General features: G+C 41.8%; 1 protein-coding gene across 1 annotated transcript in view; it reads right to left on the bottom strand.

Moving 5' to 3' along the window:
• The window catches only part of gfpt1 (glutamine--fructose-6-phosphate transaminase 1), a 19707-nt gene extending 1417 nt beyond the window's left edge, over positions 1–18290 (bottom strand). The window contains exons 1-19 of the mRNA XM_049578964.1: positions 18173–18290; positions 15770–15877; positions 15139–15246; positions 14888–15013; positions 14722–14780; positions 14494–14628; positions 14344–14405; positions 14181–14260; positions 13979–14084; positions 13681–13844; positions 11027–11122; positions 10533–10630; positions 10193–10313; positions 9650–9807; positions 6726–6840; positions 6135–6262; positions 5602–5769; positions 2203–2364; positions 1–557 (exon numbers count right to left, since the gene is read on the bottom strand). The exon at positions 1–557 is cut by the window's left edge and continues 1417 nt beyond it. Of these exons, the coding sequence (XP_049434921.1) occupies positions 513–557; positions 2203–2364; positions 5602–5769; positions 6135–6262; positions 6726–6840; positions 9650–9807; positions 10193–10313; positions 10533–10630; positions 11027–11122; positions 13681–13844; positions 13979–14084; positions 14181–14260; positions 14344–14405; positions 14494–14628; positions 14722–14780; positions 14888–15013; positions 15139–15246; positions 15770–15877; positions 18173–18179 (2046 nt within the window). The 5' untranslated portion in view covers positions 18180–18290 and the 3' untranslated portion in view covers positions 1–512. The remainder of the gene's footprint in view (positions 558–2202; positions 2365–5601; positions 5770–6134; positions 6263–6725; positions 6841–9649; positions 9808–10192; positions 10314–10532; positions 10631–11026; positions 11123–13680; positions 13845–13978; positions 14085–14180; positions 14261–14343; positions 14406–14493; positions 14629–14721; positions 14781–14887; positions 15014–15138; positions 15247–15769; positions 15878–18172) is intronic.
• Positions 18291–19116: the final 826 nt, after the last annotated feature.

Below are 19116 nucleotides of genomic sequence, written 5' to 3'. Positions count from 1 at the left end.
CATTGCACTAAAGAAAAAAAAAAAAAAAAAGAGCCAGCGAGGTCTTTAAAACCCAACCTCTGTCAGTCGCTTTAACAGCAGCTCCAAGATGCTCCCAGTGAGACTAATCAGCACAAACATGGAGGGCTTGCTTACAAATATTCAGCATGGATGTAAAAAAATAACCCAAAACGGTCACTGTCAGTTGCTACGGCTTCACAAACCCAAAGAAATGGAAGATATGTCGGTGCCAGCCCAGACCTCGCCACCACGTATGTGACAACTTCTCTAACATTAATACGACAATGATGCCAAAAAGTTTCTGAGAAAAGAGACAGTGAGATACAGATAATATGCAACAGTGAGATACACAACTGTCGAGTAAAAGTTTGCATTAAAAAGGGCCGAGACACGAGACACATAAACGGGACATTGTCTTCTCTTGGTTTCTGCATACAGACGCTCCCTCACTGTCTGTAAGCGTTTGAATGTGCGTCTGCCGGGCTTTGTTGTTATGTGATGCACGGTGCGGTTCACTCGACGGTCACAGACTTGGCCAGGTTTCTTGGACAGTCCACCTATATTTGAATAGAAGAGGTTGTTTACTATATGACAAACAAGAGGCATGTAAATGGACTATGAACTATCAAGGACGACCGACCAAAATCATAACAAAAACAGCCAGTGATACGACTTAAAATGCCTAAATCCTCACTTCTCATCACTCAGACTTCAGATACTTGGACATACTTAGAAAAAAAGGAGGGGCGGGAGTACAACAGAGCTGTGTGCACATAAATGTTTGCCTCTCTGTCAGAGCAACAGATAATTTGGCGCAGTTGTGAAGAATTATCGACTTAAATACAAGAGCTAACTGGGCTGTGCTGTCAGGACGTCTCTCTGAAGTGAAGTGCTCTAAAAGCAGCATCAACACTAGCTATATTTACAAGCTGTACTCCAGCTAAGCTGTTTACTTTGACCTTTGCAGTCCTGCAATACAGCAAAGTCAGTGAAGTATACAAAAGGGATGACAGCCAGTCCAATCCGGATTAAATAGGAAGCTACATCTAAAAATGGGAAAAGAATAACAACAGTAACACTAAAAATATGCTGTGACTCAATTCAAGTTCTTCTGTACTATCTTGAATGCATAGGTGTGTTCACACTAACAATTATGGCAAAATGATGGTATACTCATAAAGGTGGACACTTGACACTTCTCACCATCAGTGGTCACCATCTGAGCTACATAGCGGAAAAAGAGGGACAGCCAAACCTTTGAAAACGGCAGCCAAGATAGCTTCAGCAGTTGCGGTTGCTCTGGTAAACAAGCAAACAAGCTGGCAGATATTTTGGTGGTTGACAATTGCGGTCAAATGCTGATAGGAATGCTCCATCAGGCTGCAATTTGCCATTTAAAAAAAGACGAAGCAGTCAAATATTATGATCGTCATTTCCGATAAGTGCACAGTTATGCTCGATTTGTGACAACACCCTACCCTGCTGAAATTCACACACTTCGTACAAGTGCATTGTGTGCACAACAGAAATCTCTGAATTGAGACGTAGCAATAGTGATAGTTTTTGTTGCTGTTTAAATACCAAATGTCTGAATCTGTGCACACACACGCTGAGGTGTTTACATGTAATTGCAATCCTTCCAACGTGGCAGCTAAACTCACTGTCACCTTCACTTCAGTGTTCTGAGTTAGGAAGTTTACATGCTCCGACTGAAGGTTCGGTTACGTGTTTGAGTTAGGAGCACTGTGATCTGCACATATAAACACTGCACGCTGTTTATTTCCTGCGGTGGTTCTAAGTGCCTTTGCCATCGGAGCAGTCATAGGGTACACAGCCAGATAATCAAGAACACTGAGCTCACAGTTACATCGAGTGTAAAAATGCATCTCACTCATAATGAGGTGCAGCTTCTTTTGGACATTTCACCTCTAAATGTCAAAATCATTTTTTCTCAACTTTACTTCATCAGCTTGTACACTCTTATTGTGACTCTTTTCCATTGTGAACAGCATATGTAAACATTGGTGTATTGGTAATACTGAAAGTAGTTACAGTGATGACTGCAGATGCAAATGGAGGAGATGTGGGATTTGAGAAACTGATTATTTTACTGCATTTTTGTGACAGATGAGGTAATTCATCTCATCTGGTAAGACAGTCAGGATTATTAGTTACAGCTAAACCTGGAGGGACGGTACTTACGTCGTAACCTCGGAGGACCGCCAGGTGGAAGGACAGCAGCTGCAGCGGGATGACGCTCAGGATGCCCTGCAGGCAGTCCACACAGTGAGGCACTTTGATGGTGCGGCTGCAGTTCTTGACGGTCTCGTAATCGTCTTTGTCACAGATCACGATGGGGCGGCCCTGTAAATCAAACAAAGCAAATCATCTTTCATTGTGCTCCTAAACCTGGATCTGAAAAATACGTCTCGGTTGATTTTCACACCTCCTAAACCCACATCTGCTGCAGATTACTGACAGAAATGATGTCACGCTGAAACGACCCCACCCTTGTATTTATTGAGGTGAGGGATCAGAGGTGGGGCACAGACAGGACTGTGAAAATTAACCTAACATGCAAAATGTGCTGTATTCATCAAGTGTTCAGGGTGTGAAGAATTTAAAAGCGGATTTGTAGATTCTTCAGATGTTGTGAATCACAACAACAGAAAAACAAAACAAAACAAAACGCTTGGAATATCAAAATTCAAATGAGTTGTTGAAGGCTCCGTTCAGCATGCAGGCACATCAGATTTGTTTCTTGGATCACATCTTTAAGGCAGGCTGTCTGCCTTGTTATGTAGAAATGATAAGATTGTATTTGTGTGTCCAGACATCAGCAACATCTCTGCATGGGTTGCTATGGTAACAACACAGGTGTCAGTAGCTAGTAGCTATGCTGGTGATGTGGCTTTAAAATGTGGAAGCATGAGAACATTTCATCTGTCAAGTGCAGAACTCTGTCTGCATCTGTCCGCTAACTGTTGTCCTCCATAGCGCTCTGCTACCAGGGTGTGTGCAGGTATCAGACACTTAAATTTAATTTTTTTAAAAAACCTTCAAGATAATTTAAAACCAAATTTAAGACTTATCTTTGGACAAATCCTCTTTATCTTTACCTATATTTAAGCATTGCAAGTAAGTATGTTGTTGTATATGTGGTGCAGAAGTACGTGTTATGTAGGGACATGGTATTAGAATGAGTGAGGTTAATCTACATTATGCTAACAGGTATATGTGGACTTTCATTGACTCATTTTGACAAAAAGAAATTACAACAATGGATAAATGAACTTAAAGCAGCTGTGCGGAACTTTTTACCATTAATAAAACTGTCCCTAGTTCGTATCACCCCCCCTTGAAGATCCGCATATTTATTTGAACCCAACAGCGACAAAAAAGCCTTTCTCTATATGGCTATTTAGCGTAGCCTCGCGCGGGTCGGACGGACAGCGGAAGTCAGCAAACCAGTATACGGCACCCGAGGTGGAAGTGATTCTACTCACCCGCAGTGGCCCACAGTCATTAAACCACAGAAGAAGAAGGAGCTGTGTTTACAGAGAGTGTTCTTCGAGTAAGCGGTACGCAACGGGCATTGCTGAACACATAACAGTTTTACCAGTGATGTATCTATAAGGACTTGGTTGTACTTTTGATGTCATGGCGGATAACTAAGGAGCACCATCTAAAAGAAAAAGAACAGAAGAAGGCTAAACGGGACAGTGATAGGGCTCAAGCCCAAACGTGTGTAAACCTCGGTCGGGCATTCACCAAGTGGAGAGAGCTGAGAGAATTGAAAGGTTTTAAAACTGATCCCGAGTTGGCCCTTTTCCTAATCGACAGGTATGTAAGTTTTGTTTTTATTTAGAGAATATACCACAACTTGTTAGATGTTGTTTCACTTCAATATATGACGACATGGAAGTTATAAGCAAGCTAAATGTAGCTGATGTGAACCGCTTTTGTCTAGTACAACAAAACGCCACAAAATTCTGTGACTGTGACCATGAACACAAATATACAGCAGGCAGTTGTCCTCAGTTTTTAAGAAATTCAGAGCTACACCAGAACATTTATGAACAGGTCTTACTTTACTACTAACTTGTGTAACGTTAGCATGTTTCCACTAATTACTTGGACTGACCTAACGTTAGTAGCGTTAGCTTTGCAAGCGAAGGCTGCAGGTAAGAGCTTTGCTGTGTTAGGATTAGATCAGAACAGAAACACGACAGGAGAATTTACTGATCATTTTGCGGTTTCCACTAAATACTTGGACTGACCTGACGTTAGTTAATCCTCTCGCTCTCCAAAACAAATGCATGCGGTAATTGCCAGTTGCAGTCAAGATTTTACGACACCAGGCTGTGGGTGTCATACCGCTTCGACCAAAGGGGCGCTATAATCAACGAAAACAAAAAGTTCCGCACAGCTGCTTTAAATAAAATGTCTGTGTCAATTAAGACCTCACAAATTCAAATTTAAGACTTAATGGTGATTTTAAGGGCTGAATATTTATAAAATTGAGTTTCAGACATTTTAAGACTTTTTAAGGACCTACAGACACCCTGTGCTGGTGGCAGCATAGATGCTGCTCAATTGATACACTATGATAGCGGCAAAATCATCCAGACTGAGATGCACATGTAGAAATCTGAATGTAATCGTATTGCTTGGATATGATTAGCAAAAATTGCATTTCATATGATGATGTTATAAAATCAATGTGGATACAATCTAAAAAAAACATGTGGGTTGGGTGGCCATGATAACCATAGACTCCCTGTGTTTTTTTAAGTTCCCATTTCTATCGCTGTATAGTAAAGAGTAAAGTGCACAGAAATGTTTAAGTTGTTTAAATCGCACCAATATCCCACTGTATATATGTGTTGATCTTATCAACATTATATTTATTGATTGATCAGCCCCCTGTCTGTCTGTGAGTGGCAGATTCCCCTCACTTGCTGCAGTGGGTGGGGAAATAAAATCAATAAATCAAACGAGAAATTAAACACAATCACTGCTGATTCCTCCTGTGTGCTAACATTAAAACTGTTCTGGTTCAGTAAATGGCTGCTAACAGTCAGCCTGGTGAAGGCAGTTTGGCTGACTGCTGTCTTCTTAGCTCCCTCGGAGCTGCTGCTGACACACGGCTGCTTCTGTGGACAGTGACGCTTAATGCAGATTGGAGTCAGTGTGGATTTAAAAGTACTGACTCCAAGGCAACATTATTAACACTACCAATGATATTGTGCAACAAAGCGACATACAAAGATTCTCCATGTGTGTGACATGAAAGAGAAGTGTCAAGGGACAATTTTTTCCTGTCAAAAATACATCATTTCTGTTGAGCAACACTCTTCAAAAGTGTTGCATGCCTGAGCAAAATTAGGCTTAAGTCAGCTTCCACAGCGTAATGTTGCACATTTATACAGCATCAGAGACTACAGGTTGGCATGTAGAAGAGTGTGTTTCCTGTGCATAGTAGTAAGTGAATAGGGCCAATCACTTGGGTCTAGGGCTGCAACAGAATATTTAAGACTGGGTCATTTCACATTAATATTTTCTCAGTTCAAGTATAGAAATTTTTAGGGTATGTCTTACTTGGCGGGCAACAATTTGCTGCAAGGCGTTCTGACATTTGACGTAGGTGTGGTCTCTCATGATGATCATGATGACCGGCATGAGTTTATCCACCAGGGCCAGGGGACCGTGTTTCAGCTCTCCGGCAAGAATGCCCTCTGAATGCATGTACGTGATTTCCTTGATTTTCTACATGAGATGAAAAACACGTACAGATTAAGAAAATCAAAGCTTACATTAGCAGTCAATATGGTTTACATTTCAAAACATAAAACCTCATTCTATCTCTGTACTAACACTATTCTTCTTAGACTTGAAGTTCCTTTGCTCAGTATTTTATTATTCAAAGAGGAGGATTAAGATGTACAGTCAGAGACAATTATCTACTACAAGAATCCAACATCTTTGGTGTCTTAGAGTACAAAGAAATAAGTAAAATATGTCTTGCAGTACAAAGCCCTCCAGAAACACCTGGCAGTATTAATAGTGCTCACATTGGAAGGAAAAAAAAATGTAGACGAAGCTAGCGGAAACAAAAGGTTGTACTTGCTCACCAGTGCTCCTTCCAGGCAGGTAGCATAGTGGTAGCCTCTGCCCATGATCAGTACACTCTTCTGCTGGTACAGCTCTGTTGCCAGCTTCTGGATCTCATCATCCAAACTGAGGACCTCCTTAATCAGATCTAACACGGACAGAACAGCAAAACAGATGTGATTGAGGATTTTTTTTTTGGAAAAGCGGCAAAAAAAGAAGGAAGGAAAACTGCCCTGCATAATACTGGAGAAAATACGGAGTCAACATGTTGCTGCTCTCACATGCTAGTATATGGACTCATAATATTGGGCAGGGAGCAGCAGAGAGGCCAGACATTCCTCATTAGTTTACCATTAGTGACATGCCATCATATGCTTTAGATCCGGAGAGGCATGCGAGAGCCTACAGCCAACAGCTCTCTCTTCTCTTCTGATCTCGCTCTCATCACTTAGCTTTCACTTCCAAGGGGATTGTTTGAACAAACAACAAAAATGAAACAGGCTTTGGATGTACTTGATCTTTGCTCCGTGAGCTGGTTTTCCATACATATCCATTTTTAATCTCACATGTGATCTGGATTTCTCTTTTTGAGCACTTGTGCCTTGATTTACCTGGAAGCACTCGCAGACCCTGGATTATCTCTCGGCGTCTGGGCTGCATGGAAATTCTGTCATCGCACATCAACAGTGCAAACATGATCAGGGCCACAAACTGGCTGGTGTAGGCCTGCAGAGCAAAGAAACAGAGAGTTGTGCTAATGTTAGCGTTGTATCGCAATTCCTTAATCACATTTACATATTTTTCTCATTCACTGATTTACACAGAAAAACTGCCGTTCCTTGACTGATGCATGAATGTAGACATGGTCATAAAACGACCACTGGACGCTGCAATATTGCTTGTTGTGACCTGATTACTTCAGTACAGTAGTTTTCCTGTTTGCAGCTCAATATTGAATACAAAGATCTGCAACCAGATCCTGACATGAGCCTGTCTTTCAGCAGAGTTCTTGGACTCTGTGCTTCTCGTCTCCCTGTTTTGATAGTGAACTCTGTCTCCAGCTAATAATCTGCACCAGATGAGAAATGGAAGGAAAGGTGGGTTTTAGTGCATGCCAAGCAGCATTAAAATGTATGCAGTTCAGCTCACTAAAGCTAGTGCTGCTCATCCTGGAAAACTTGGTGAACAACACACATCACATCAGAGAGCACACCCTCTGATCATTCTGGAAATGTCACCGCTCACAACCCCAGCACATCTCCGTGCCCGCCGTCATTGCCGCCCACTCGCTCTCTCTTTCTCTCTGTTCCTTCATCTCCGAGCACGTTTGGAAGCCTTCCATGCCCATTTGGGAAATTTAATCAGTGCTCGAGAGAAGCCAAGTCATTTCACGGGACCCTCCAGACTCAGAAATGCCAGTGTGCAGGGCCAAGAAAATAGCTGTAAAACCTTTTACACTGTTTTTTTCCCCTCCTGACAGCACGCTAACCACAGTCCCTCAGAACTCTGACAGTCTGTGCTGGCGGGTCAGATGTGGCAACATGTTTAATCCACATAGTAAACTGTGGTGTTTTCTGTGTTCATGTCACCAGCTTTTAGTGTTTTTCATGCATGACATGCCAACCGTTACTCTGCAAAGATGACCGCCCGTACATACAGCTGAAACTTGAACACATTTATATCAAACAGACACAGTTGTGAACTAGAAAACTTCGTAGCCCTGTAAATTCCCAATAGATACTGCTACGTAATTCATGAAGCCTCTCTTCCTCCATTCAGTCAGTTGTCCTGCCAGAAGGATTTGCCTTTTGATAGGATCAAAGTATTCTGACTCAGCTTTTTCCATAAATCTTGAATATGATCAAAGGAATTGGAAAAAAGCTCTTTTACTTTTTCTCTTTTCCAGTTCATAAAAAAAAAAAAAATTAATTAGCATGAAACAGAAACATAGAGCCCAAGCAGATGAATTTGGGGTCATTTAGCAGTTGGGTGCGATATGTGTTCTCTAGTGATTTGATGAGCTAGGTTGTGTAGCATATGGTGGAGTTGGGTGTGGGTGTGTGGCCCAGCCAGCCAAGCAGTAAATGATGGCGTCTCTGAGGCGTGCTCTGGGGCTTTGGAGCAGCGCAAGAGTCCCTGAGCCAAGCCCAAGGGTTGGGACAGGGAGGGACCTGCTCCTCTCTCTCTCTCTCTCTCTCTTCACTAGCTGGGGCCGGGGCTCCACTACATCTCTGCTCTGCTCTGCTTTGAGTCCAAACTGGCAAACCCTTTTGGTTTTGGGAAGTGGGTGGAGGGAGAGGCAGAAAACCAAGGATCCTTGCTTTACATGAGTTGAGATGAGAATATCAGGCTTCTTAAACTCCCCGAGGGTTCAGAGTGGAGGAAAATGTCAGCTTCCAGGAGGCGGGGCCAGACTCACAATGGAGTTTTCATCTGGGTTTCATTCAGTGTCAGTGGGCGTTGAGTTCATTTATGAGATGATGCAACAGATCGGTGTACAGTTTCCTCAAACTCAACACAAAAAGGTCAGTTCACCCAAAAAATAAGTATGTGTCCTCTAAACTGGATGCCATCTATCCATGAAGATATTTTTGGGTTGATCTGACGTAAAGTACACCTCTTCACTCAGAGGAAAATGCAGCAGTTCTAATGAACATGTGCTTGTGGCGAGAGAAAAATGGACACATTGTTCCTCTAAACTGAGGAATAAGTTCAGTGGGGCTTGGTGAACAGTGTGTAGAAATCTACGTATAAATATCTGCTTGCTGAATACATCTTATCCAAAAGTACCGGCAAACACTCCTTAGTGACATGTTAGACAATTGGCAGGTGTACTTCAATTAAAACTAGGGCTCCAACTAACTATCTAACATTCATTTTGCTAGTCTCCTAGTTCAGAAAGTGTCTATAAAATATTGCAAATTCGAAAGGGCCATCCACACCAAGAACGATAACTTCAACAAGAGCTATAACAATAAAGACATAAGCAACCACACTGAGGAACGGTAAGGTTGTGTATGGTGCTGCATGCTCCAGCTGTGTCAGTAGCTTGGGGAAACGAATATCAATGACCTGTTACTGCTGTACGCTGTTTAGAGAAACAAACCAGAAAATGAGTCAACATCAATTTGATGGTATTCTGGGGATCGTCAGTAATGACAAAACAAACTCCAGAGACCCCATCAGTGCCGTAGACCGTCTGGATGTGCCTTATGTCTCAGGTAAAACGATGTTTATTTCTGTGTAATTTACAGCCTAACATTACGTTATGTATGCTTCTAGCAAGTTGTGTGCCACAACAACCAAGACGAAGTGATTAAAGTAGACCACCTGGAAAGTGTTTACTTAATGACATGACACCCTGTAAATTGGAATGTATTTTTAATGGCTGTCGGTGTTTCTATTGTTCATCAAATTGCTCTTAAAGTGATCCCAACAATATTGTTCAATACTGTAAATGCACATTTGTAGATGTAGATACTGTTAACATTCCCTGGTTACTGCAGCTTGTTGGAATACATAAAAACAGGCTCACCTTGGTGCTGGCTACTCCAATCTCAGGCCCGGCGTTGATGTGGACTCCACAGTCGGTCTCTCTTGAGATGGAGCTGCCCACTGTGTTGGTGACACCCACAGTCAGAGCTCCTCTCTCCTTACAGTAGCGCAGGGCCATAAGGCTGTCAGCAGTCTCTCCTGGAGAATTGGCAGGAAAATAAAAGCACAACAGTTTATATGATGTAAGAGTTATGACAGTATAATGATGTTGATTTATTAGTTCGTTAGGAAATGGTTTTTGCACCATGCAGGACTCTGATTTGAAACAGCTTTAGAGAAAACCCCCACAGAAGTATCACACACCCACACATCTTGAAAAAAATTATCACACAAAAGAAACACACACACATTCAGAGGACTACAGCAGAGCAAATACAGAAAACTCAACTGTACTGCACAAGCTTGACTTGACCATTTTTAAGAAAAGATAAATCAGGAAGACGCAGAGAGGCTCCCAGGGATGGAAAGTGGACAAATGGGCAATGTGCATTTGATCAAGTCCAGATGACACCGGCCTCCCCACCTGACTGGCTGATGAAGAAGCAGACATCGTCTCGGAAGACGGGAGTGTTCCTATCCAGGAAGTCACTGGCCAGCTCCACCATGACAGGCAGCTCAGTAAGCTCCTCCAGGACCTGGCGGGTCTGAGAAAGCAACGGAGCACTGCTCAGCATCATTCTGTTAAAACAAGCCAGTGGAGCTCGGAGCGGAGAGTGTGCCAGCGCACAAACCCCACACCTGTGTCCACAACACAGACATTTCCTCCTAGTCTGATGGATTCAATGTGGATGGCAATACAGACATGTTTCCATTATGTGCATTTCCAACAAAGAAGAAAAAGTATTTGGTTAGAGGCCACTCACCGCTACCCCGGCATGGTAGCTGGTGCCGCAGGCAATAAGGATAAGTCGCCGACACCTCTGGATCTCTTTGATGTGGTCCTTCAGTCCACCCAGTGTCACTGAAAAGCAAACAGATGATCCATCATCCTGCTCCATTAGTTTCCACCTCATTAAAAAGGGGCACAAAGAGCCCACAAGACAATGTTTTAAGAAAACAACCATCTATCTACAAGTTATTTTCACATATTTTGCTTTTTTTTTTTACACGTATATAGCTTGATTAAATCTATTGAACACCAATTTATATCTTGGATACAAACGTAACTCCTCTTGTTTTATGCAGTGTCATGCAGGCAACTGAATACATCAATGTATTTATATGTGCTTTCCTTCTCAGAAATGCTGAATAGAAGACATTTGAGCATGTGTCTGAGCGACATGCATGAAGGGACAGAGTGGAAAATAGTGCATTAATAGGTGTTTAATTACATCACTGCCCCACTGAGAAAACTAACCTGTGTTGTTGTCAAAGTTGATTCTCCCCCTCATGGTGTTGACCACAGACTCTGGCTGCTCAAAGATCTCCTTCTGCATGAAGGAGCTGTAGTTGCCTGTGGAGGGAGGATCAGAAATCAGGGGAACATTCGTAAAACACTAGTTAAATAAATAAATAAATGCCCCTTAAGAACACAGTGATGGACTTTTTATAAAGTGTGAGCCCACATGAGGCAGTCTGAGACGGGTCTTGTTGACACACATTAAGTACCTGAAAATGCAAACCACAGGCTCCTGGAGGAGTAAGAAAATCTTTACAATGTTTAACTGATATTTAGACTGTCCTGGAAATGTAGGGAGTTACTGTCTTTTTGTTGCTGTATTAACATATTCAGAGCCACAGGGTAAGTCATCCTTTAAAATGAAGGAAAACAAACATTAGACATGAGGGAGATACTGGTTTTCCATCAATAATAAACTGTGACAGTGAAATATACGACCGTTTTTCAGCCTGCTGCTGACAGCAATTTGGGTCATGCAAATTAGGTTATTCAGCAGAAAGGCTCCAGAAACTGAAACGGAGGAGAGAGGCTGAGTAATGACAGGACCACAAAGGAATGTTGAGAGCAGCCAACATAAGTTTACCTCTGCCCTCTGCTGGATTACAGAGGAAGAGTCAGCGGAGAAAAGGGAAATGCAAAAATCCCCATTTTTCATTGTGTGGATGACAATGCGGTTCAAGTGTTGTCTTTCACCTTTAAGTGTGTTTACATACATATTGGATGAACAGTATTCACTGTCCACAAAGTCCACCAATTTAAGGACATAGCAGCAATATAATGCAAAGTATTTTCAATATGATTAATACATTTCGGTCTCCTTTAGAGCTGCACCCATTAGGCTATGTGCTGGTTCCAGCTTCTCACATTTGCGGCTCCTTTTTGTCATATGACCGTAATATTTTTAAGTTTTGGATTGCTGGTCAGATAAACAAAGTTAAAGACATCACTATGGGCTCTGGGAAGTAAAAGGCTGTTTTTCAGCAAATCTTATCAACTTTTCATGTACTGAAAAAGTAATCAAGAAAATATTTGGCAGATTAATCAATAACAAAAAATCCATTTATTCACTCTCTTTCTGAGAGTGATGTGAGAGGATCAATACCTCACTAGGGCGAAGTATCAGTATTTGATATTACGATATCAATCGAAATAACCCAGTACTAAGTAGTATTGAAACTTCTCCAGTCAAACGATACCTGTATTCAGTCCTTTTTTTGGCCAGATCTCGAAAAAAATTACTATTTGTACGACTTTGCTTGCAGCCAATCACTGCAAGCGTTCTTCGATTTCATGCGATGTGCAGTTGGCCCAATACCACAGCAGCTACAGTCTGTGGCGTGGTGAAGTTGCGGGTGGTGTATTTGACAGAGCTGGCACTTCAGTGTGCTGAGATGCAACCAAACGTTGGAATCTAACTTGCTGATTACCTCAGGTAAGATAGGTGGGTAACTTACTGGACTAAATTACTCATCTTTTGTGTGTTAAAACAATAGGCTATAAAAATAAAACCCACTGGTTTGTGCCCCCCTGTTTTACAGCCTTGAGTTTGGCGTTTTGGCTGTTGCTTTTTTTTTTTTGTAGCCAAAGGTGGCCATATTTGGGCAAGAGGCTGAAGCTGTGGAGGAGCGAGGGGTGGATCTGGCTGAAAAGCCGAGGCGACTATCGGCAGACTACCTGTCACCCAAAGTGGATGGCTTCATTTGTTAGCCCCAGAGGAGTACTGGTATTGGTACTGCTATCATAATTTTTTAAACAATACCCAGCCCTATAACTCTAGGAGAAATATGAGGCCACAGCTAACAGTCTGTTAACTTAACACAAAGACTGGAAACAGGAGAAAGAGCGAGCGTGGCCCTCTGAGTAACAGAATCTACTTTCCAACACTAAAGCTCACAACTGAACATGTTACATCTTGTTTGTTGATCTGCTTAGAAAAAATTATGTTTTAAAATGACAATTAATCCTTTAATAGGAGATTGTGTGCCAGAGTGTGTCTTGGCTGAAAAAAGTCGCCAGGCAAACAGCAGTGACTCTGGGAAGTTCCTGGTCCCAGCCAAGAAAACAGTTTCAAAACATGAGAATTAATCTTCTCATCTAACTCGTGACAAGAAAGCGATAAAGCATAATACCCAGAATGTCTAACCATTTGTTTAATTTGGGGAACTCTGTATGAAAAGTATAGTACTCCCTACACTGCTCATAATATGTGAATGTAAAAACTCTCAAATCAAAAATGATCACTTTAACCTTATTAACCTTGGTTAAACTTCCTGTTAAAATCCTGTGTGTTAGCGTATGCAAAGAGAAGGAAGGTGAAGGAGAAAAAGACCTGCAACACAGGGGTCATTTTAATGACAGTGGCTTCCCTGGGGGGCCAACTGATCCAGCAGGGTTGTAACTAGCTGGATGATAACAAGAACAGCCTATGGGCTGGATGTTAACAGCCATCTCAGCTATATAAGCTGCCAGTCTCCCAGTAAGATTTACACAATAATAACAGGGTTAAGGACATAATTATAAGGCAGTTCACTAATGATTTATTTCCAAATATGTGCAGGAGAAATGTATGGTGGGGAGAAAATGACAAGAACCAAGGCTGACCTTCCACTTACCCTTCATAATCTGCTGCAGCTCCATCTGCAGGGTCTGGATGGCACGGGCTGGATAGTCCCCAGTCTTGCGTTTCATCCTGTGGATGGACAGCCGGCCGTCACTCACGGCAGCCACGTCGTCATCCTCCAGGAAGATCACACGGTTTGTGTGCTCAATCACTGCGCTGTTGTAATGAGAGAAATGGACAAATAAAAAACACACATCAAACACTCCACAGATAAAACTGAGATGTATGGGACTGTGGATGATTTCAGGATGCTGTAAAAGGTGGATGCAAGGACACAGGTATCTGCTTACCTGGCATCAGAGGCAAAGTAGTACTCCACAGCTTTCTCATCCACAGGGAACAGGCAGGTGTCCTGGTCCGTCCTGGGCAGGGCAGTACAGCCCTTCTTGTCTTTAGCTGTTGAGGTAAAAACAAAAAGAAGAACTGGGCCTTAGTCACACTTCTTGTGCAATCATACCTGGACAAATTAGACAAACAAAAACTTAAACTTACAGGAACGATAGAGCACAGGAATGTGATCAGTAGACAGCTTGTGATCACTCCTAACTCCAATCAGCAGGGGACTCCCCCTCCTGCACAGCAACATTTTTATGAGCCAACAATACTTCAATCTGCAATAACTCACAACAGTTTGACAGCATCAGTAAGCATATACCTTGTGACGACAGCCTCTCCGGGGTAGTGGACACTCTTGAAGACAAGGGCAAAAGCTCCCTCCTGGCAGGTGCAATAACAAACACATCAGACAGGCTCTTTTATGGGCTCATCACATCAGAAGCAGCCCTGTGCATGAGCAAGTCCTTACCAGCTGCTGGGTCACCCGCTCCACAAGTGTAGCGAAACTGATGTCATCACTCTCCCGGTTGTCAAACATGTACTTCACCAGCTTGGCAATAGACTCTGTGTCAGTCTCTGACTCAAACTCATAGCCTTTGCTCTCCTGTGGCAATAGAGGGAGAGAGGGAGTTAGTCCTGTCTCCTGTCAGAGAGATCAAAAGAGGTCTAAAATAGCTTATAAAAAATATTTACTCACCAGGAATTTCCTCAGGTCTTTGTAGTTGGTGATAATTCCATTGTGGATGACAATGAACTCTGCAGACCAGACAGATTATCAGAAACTTTAAGATATCAAGACACCTGCAACCAGGTCAAAAAACAGTGAGCGATTTGCTATCTTTCCATCTTTAAACACAACTGACCATTACTCTTGTCAGATCTATGTGGATGGCTGTTGACAGGGCTTGGCACACCATGGGTGGCCCAGCGGGTGTGAGCAATGCCGAGGTGAACATCAAATTCCACATCTAGGTCAATATCCTGCTGCTCTGAAAGTCAAACAAACACATGCCAATACAGACGACATTTTGTACCACAGTTGCACCACAGTATACAGCATGACACATCGACATGGTTTCATTTGTTAATGGCTGATTCGTGGCACTTGGCTTACTGTTGATCTCCTCATCAAGAGCCTTCACTTTTCCACGTTGCTTGATCAGCTGGATGCTTTTGGCATTTTGCTCCCAGTCCTTGCCATTGCCACCGTCAATTCCTACACCTAACAAAATAAGAAGAAGAAATAGCATGAGAATAACAGTGATCATAAGTCCTTCAGCATAAAAAAAACTACAGTGCTGTTACTACTTTTCAGGTAACGTCCTGTTTTTGTAGTCTAATGTCAGAACAGAAGTCCAACACAACAAGCTGCTACACTCAACTAATACATTGGAAAAAAGCATGAAGACTTGCGTGTAATGCAAATGGACTTCACATACAGCACCCCATTAGTGGTGCAGTAAGTCTAACCCAGCATCATACAGTTATGGCTGTTCAATTATTCACAGTGAACAACAGTCTTGCTTTATGTTCCGATCTCATTAGAGCAAATAAACAAAACATTGAGTGTGACTGAGAAGATGTTCTTGTGTTGCATTACTGTTGTTGAACCTAATGTGAATACTATCAGCAATTTGGTGGCATTATTAGAATAACTGTCCTGGAGGCAGACAGTCAGGGACAGTGAAGGACAGAGGACAGATAAAAACAGTTTTGTAGATATGAGCATTCTCCATCTCGCTCACCAGCTGAGTCGTAGCCTCTGTACTCCAAACGGCGCAGACCTTTGAGGAGTATCTCAAGGATCTCACGGCGATTCCTTGGCACATGGTAGTTGAGATAGGCGAAGATTCCTGGGGAGAGGAAGGAACAAAAGGTCAAGATTCAGTGCTGGTTTTCTATATAACGAATTTCAGGCCTCTAAAGCAGATTTCTGTTCATATGTCTTTCTTTAGAAGTATGCTTTAGAAGTGCAGCTGGAGGCAAAGATTGATTGAAATGCCTGTCAGCAGTGGTGCATCAATGTTAAAGTGTTAGCTAGCTGTCAATTCAGTGCTGTTTTGCTGCTGATTCTGACTGCTTAATGCTGTTGCAGTCCTGCACCTCTAGTATCACCCAAATAAGTCTGGACCACTACATGTGGATTTAAGTAAGTACGTAAGTAAGTAACATTTATTTCTACAACACTTTTCTGCTCTTATTCCTTTAAGGGTCACTGTAACTGATTACAGCAATAACCATTGTGTAATACTATACACCATGAAAGTGATCTCATACTGTTGCAATCCTAAATATAAAATATATATATCAGGATTTAACAAATGTGTGCAAAAAAACAGAAAATATTATGTGTTCTACTGTCATTACATAAGGCAAAACCTTTCTTGGATTTGTTTATTTGTACAACTGAATTTTGTCAAACCAAAACATGTTATATTCATACTGTCACAATACAATTCCACCAGAAGTTAATATTGTAATAATATTGCCTTTCCGATCTCCACTAATGACAAGAATGAATGTAGAGACGGCTGCTGAAACCAAGAAGAATGTAATGTGATTCCTTCAGAAGTGGGACAAGCATTACTTAGTCATGTCACAGCCTCTACTATTTCCTCGACTAAAAATCAAAAAGAAACCAGTCTTACAAGAGCACTGGAAAAACAGTTTTCTGTGTGGGCAGTAAGACCTGCTTACAGACAATGGGGTATATCTATAGACTCGGCATTTCGCAAGCTGATATTTCTGCCTGGGGAGGAGGGGGAGTGTCACAGCGACACAAGAAATCTCATTCAAGATGTTTTGGTTTTGGTCTTGGTCCAAGATGCTTGTGTATAACTACGACTGACAATTAAAACCATCTTTGCAAAAATCTGCACATCATTTTAAGACATTTACAGTGTCACTGTATAAATTTGATGGAAATTAGTTTGTGTATAACTGACTCAAACACTATTATTGTGCAACAACAGATCCATATGAATCAAGACTTAAGCAATTCAATGATAAATCCCAGCAATAATTAGCAGTCTTTCCTGCAGATATTTGGCATCCATAGCCAGTGCAATCTTTGCCCAGTGAATAACTCTCACTGACAGGAGTGTCACCTTAATTATCCAGAGGGGAGGCATGAAATACAGCCCTGTTACACTGCTAAGCACCAACAGATAAATGCAAATATAGAGCCAGAGGGCTGCCTGGTTCAACAGAGCATTCATTCAGAAAGGCAGGTGATGGAAGAAGGCAGTGGGGGGAAAAAATTACCAAGGAAAATGTTGCAGCAAGTAGGCGCACAGAGCATAAGACTGACCTTTGCTTAACAAACAGCAAAGTGACATACTGTTGTGACGATAGATGTTAATAGAGAAGTATTTGTTTTGATAGCCTAAGAATAACAACTGGTCTATCTGGTCTTGATAGGTGAGATTATAGTGACAGTGATGGGAGACAGAGAAGCATCAGTTATCAGGTATGACTAAAGGAGACAGACAATGTGGGGCAGGAGTAGATATTATCTAAAAATCTTAACTACAGGAGGAACTACAATTCCCAAACTGACAAAGGCAAATCTTTTCCAGGAACTTTCTCAATAGAAGTTTAACCTTAGTGCAGTATGATGGCGACACACGAGTGTAACATCCAACCAAAGGACACCTCTTTTCACGCTTCCATTTTTTAAGCACAAAACATATCTGAAAGACTCTAATTAAAACATAATGCCAGTATCAAGTCGCACGTTTAACGCTAGATAGACAAACCGGTGTGACAGAGGTTTAATGGAAAGTTACGCGATGGACGTAATGTTACCGCAAACCACGCAACCTGCGTTAGCAGGAATAAACATTTTAACGTTACTGCCAGATATCGTCTTGCCATTAGACACTGTTGGCTTCAAATAAACATAAAGGACGTACAGTTAAACGAAACGGCGGTTGCTTCATATTTGGCTGGCTAACAGCATCAGCAGCACCAGCTCATGCTCGCTAACTCCGGTTAGCCACCCTTAGCTAATATCATGACTAGCGCCTTTAGCCGACCCTAATGATGCTAGCAGCATTTCACAGTAGATTATTCGCCGTCCTCGTAAATAAAGGATAAGATATAATTCCTGTGTAATAATATAAAGGTATAATTTCTTCAGTACTTACCACACATGTCTACAGTTTGGCTGCCAGTTACAGCTACTCGGGTAGCTGGGAACGCCTGTCAAATAAGCTTCGCCCCCCCTCCTGTTCGCACTGACTCAGAGCCAACCGCCTTCTTCCATGGCGCCCTCTGATTGGTCCAGCAGCCTGTCAGTCAAGTTGCACCCACGGACGCAGGCAATCCTGACGTGGCATCAGGATGCAGATCCGTGCTGACCCTGCTGCTGCTGCTGCTATTCAGCACACCTTGAGTCAACATTACTGCGCAGTGACAGGCCTGTGTTCTCTGCCAACTGCAGATTGATGTCAAATCTGGTCAAACACTGCAGCATTATAACTTACTGTTGATTAATTGACTAATCGTTTAATTAAATCGTTTAAAGGTCTTGAGTCCAAAGTCCTGCAGCACAACCCATTTTACTGTTTCAAATGTGTATTTTAAAAATCACCATTTTACTAACTTTTAAAGGTTTTCTGTGAATCTGATCTCTTTACACTGTTATGTAGGTAGTATGTCATGTCAAGGCCATGTCTACACTTCCAAGGACATCTTGGTTACAAAATCAAATTTGATCAAATTTGTATTAAAATCAGCCTTTAAAATGTGTAATGTGTGTTATTAAATAATTTAAATGTCCTCTTTCTGTCATTAAATCCCCCTAAATCTCAGAAATATTACAATAATCTCAGTTTAAGATGTCACAACCCTCAGAAAAATGCTAGACTAGTCTGACAAAGAAGCCCAAATATTCAATTTGTAATTCAACTCAACAAATACACCTCTTTGCATTTGTCAAAAATAATATCTTCATGGAAAAAAAATAAAGTAAAACAGTATGATTGTGACAGTAATATCTAGCGACCGTAATCTTGTATATTTGCACTGGAAGAGGCTTGGAAATTGCAATTCTGTGATATTAAACATATAAATTATTCACTCCACATAC

Source organism: Epinephelus fuscoguttatus, linkage group LG6, assembly GCF_011397635.1.
Source record: "Epinephelus fuscoguttatus linkage group LG6, E.fuscoguttatus.final_Chr_v1".
Classification (NCBI taxonomy): domain Eukaryota; kingdom Metazoa; phylum Chordata; class Actinopteri; order Perciformes; family Serranidae; genus Epinephelus; species Epinephelus fuscoguttatus.
This window is presented reverse-complemented; position numbering and strand designations above follow the sequence as displayed.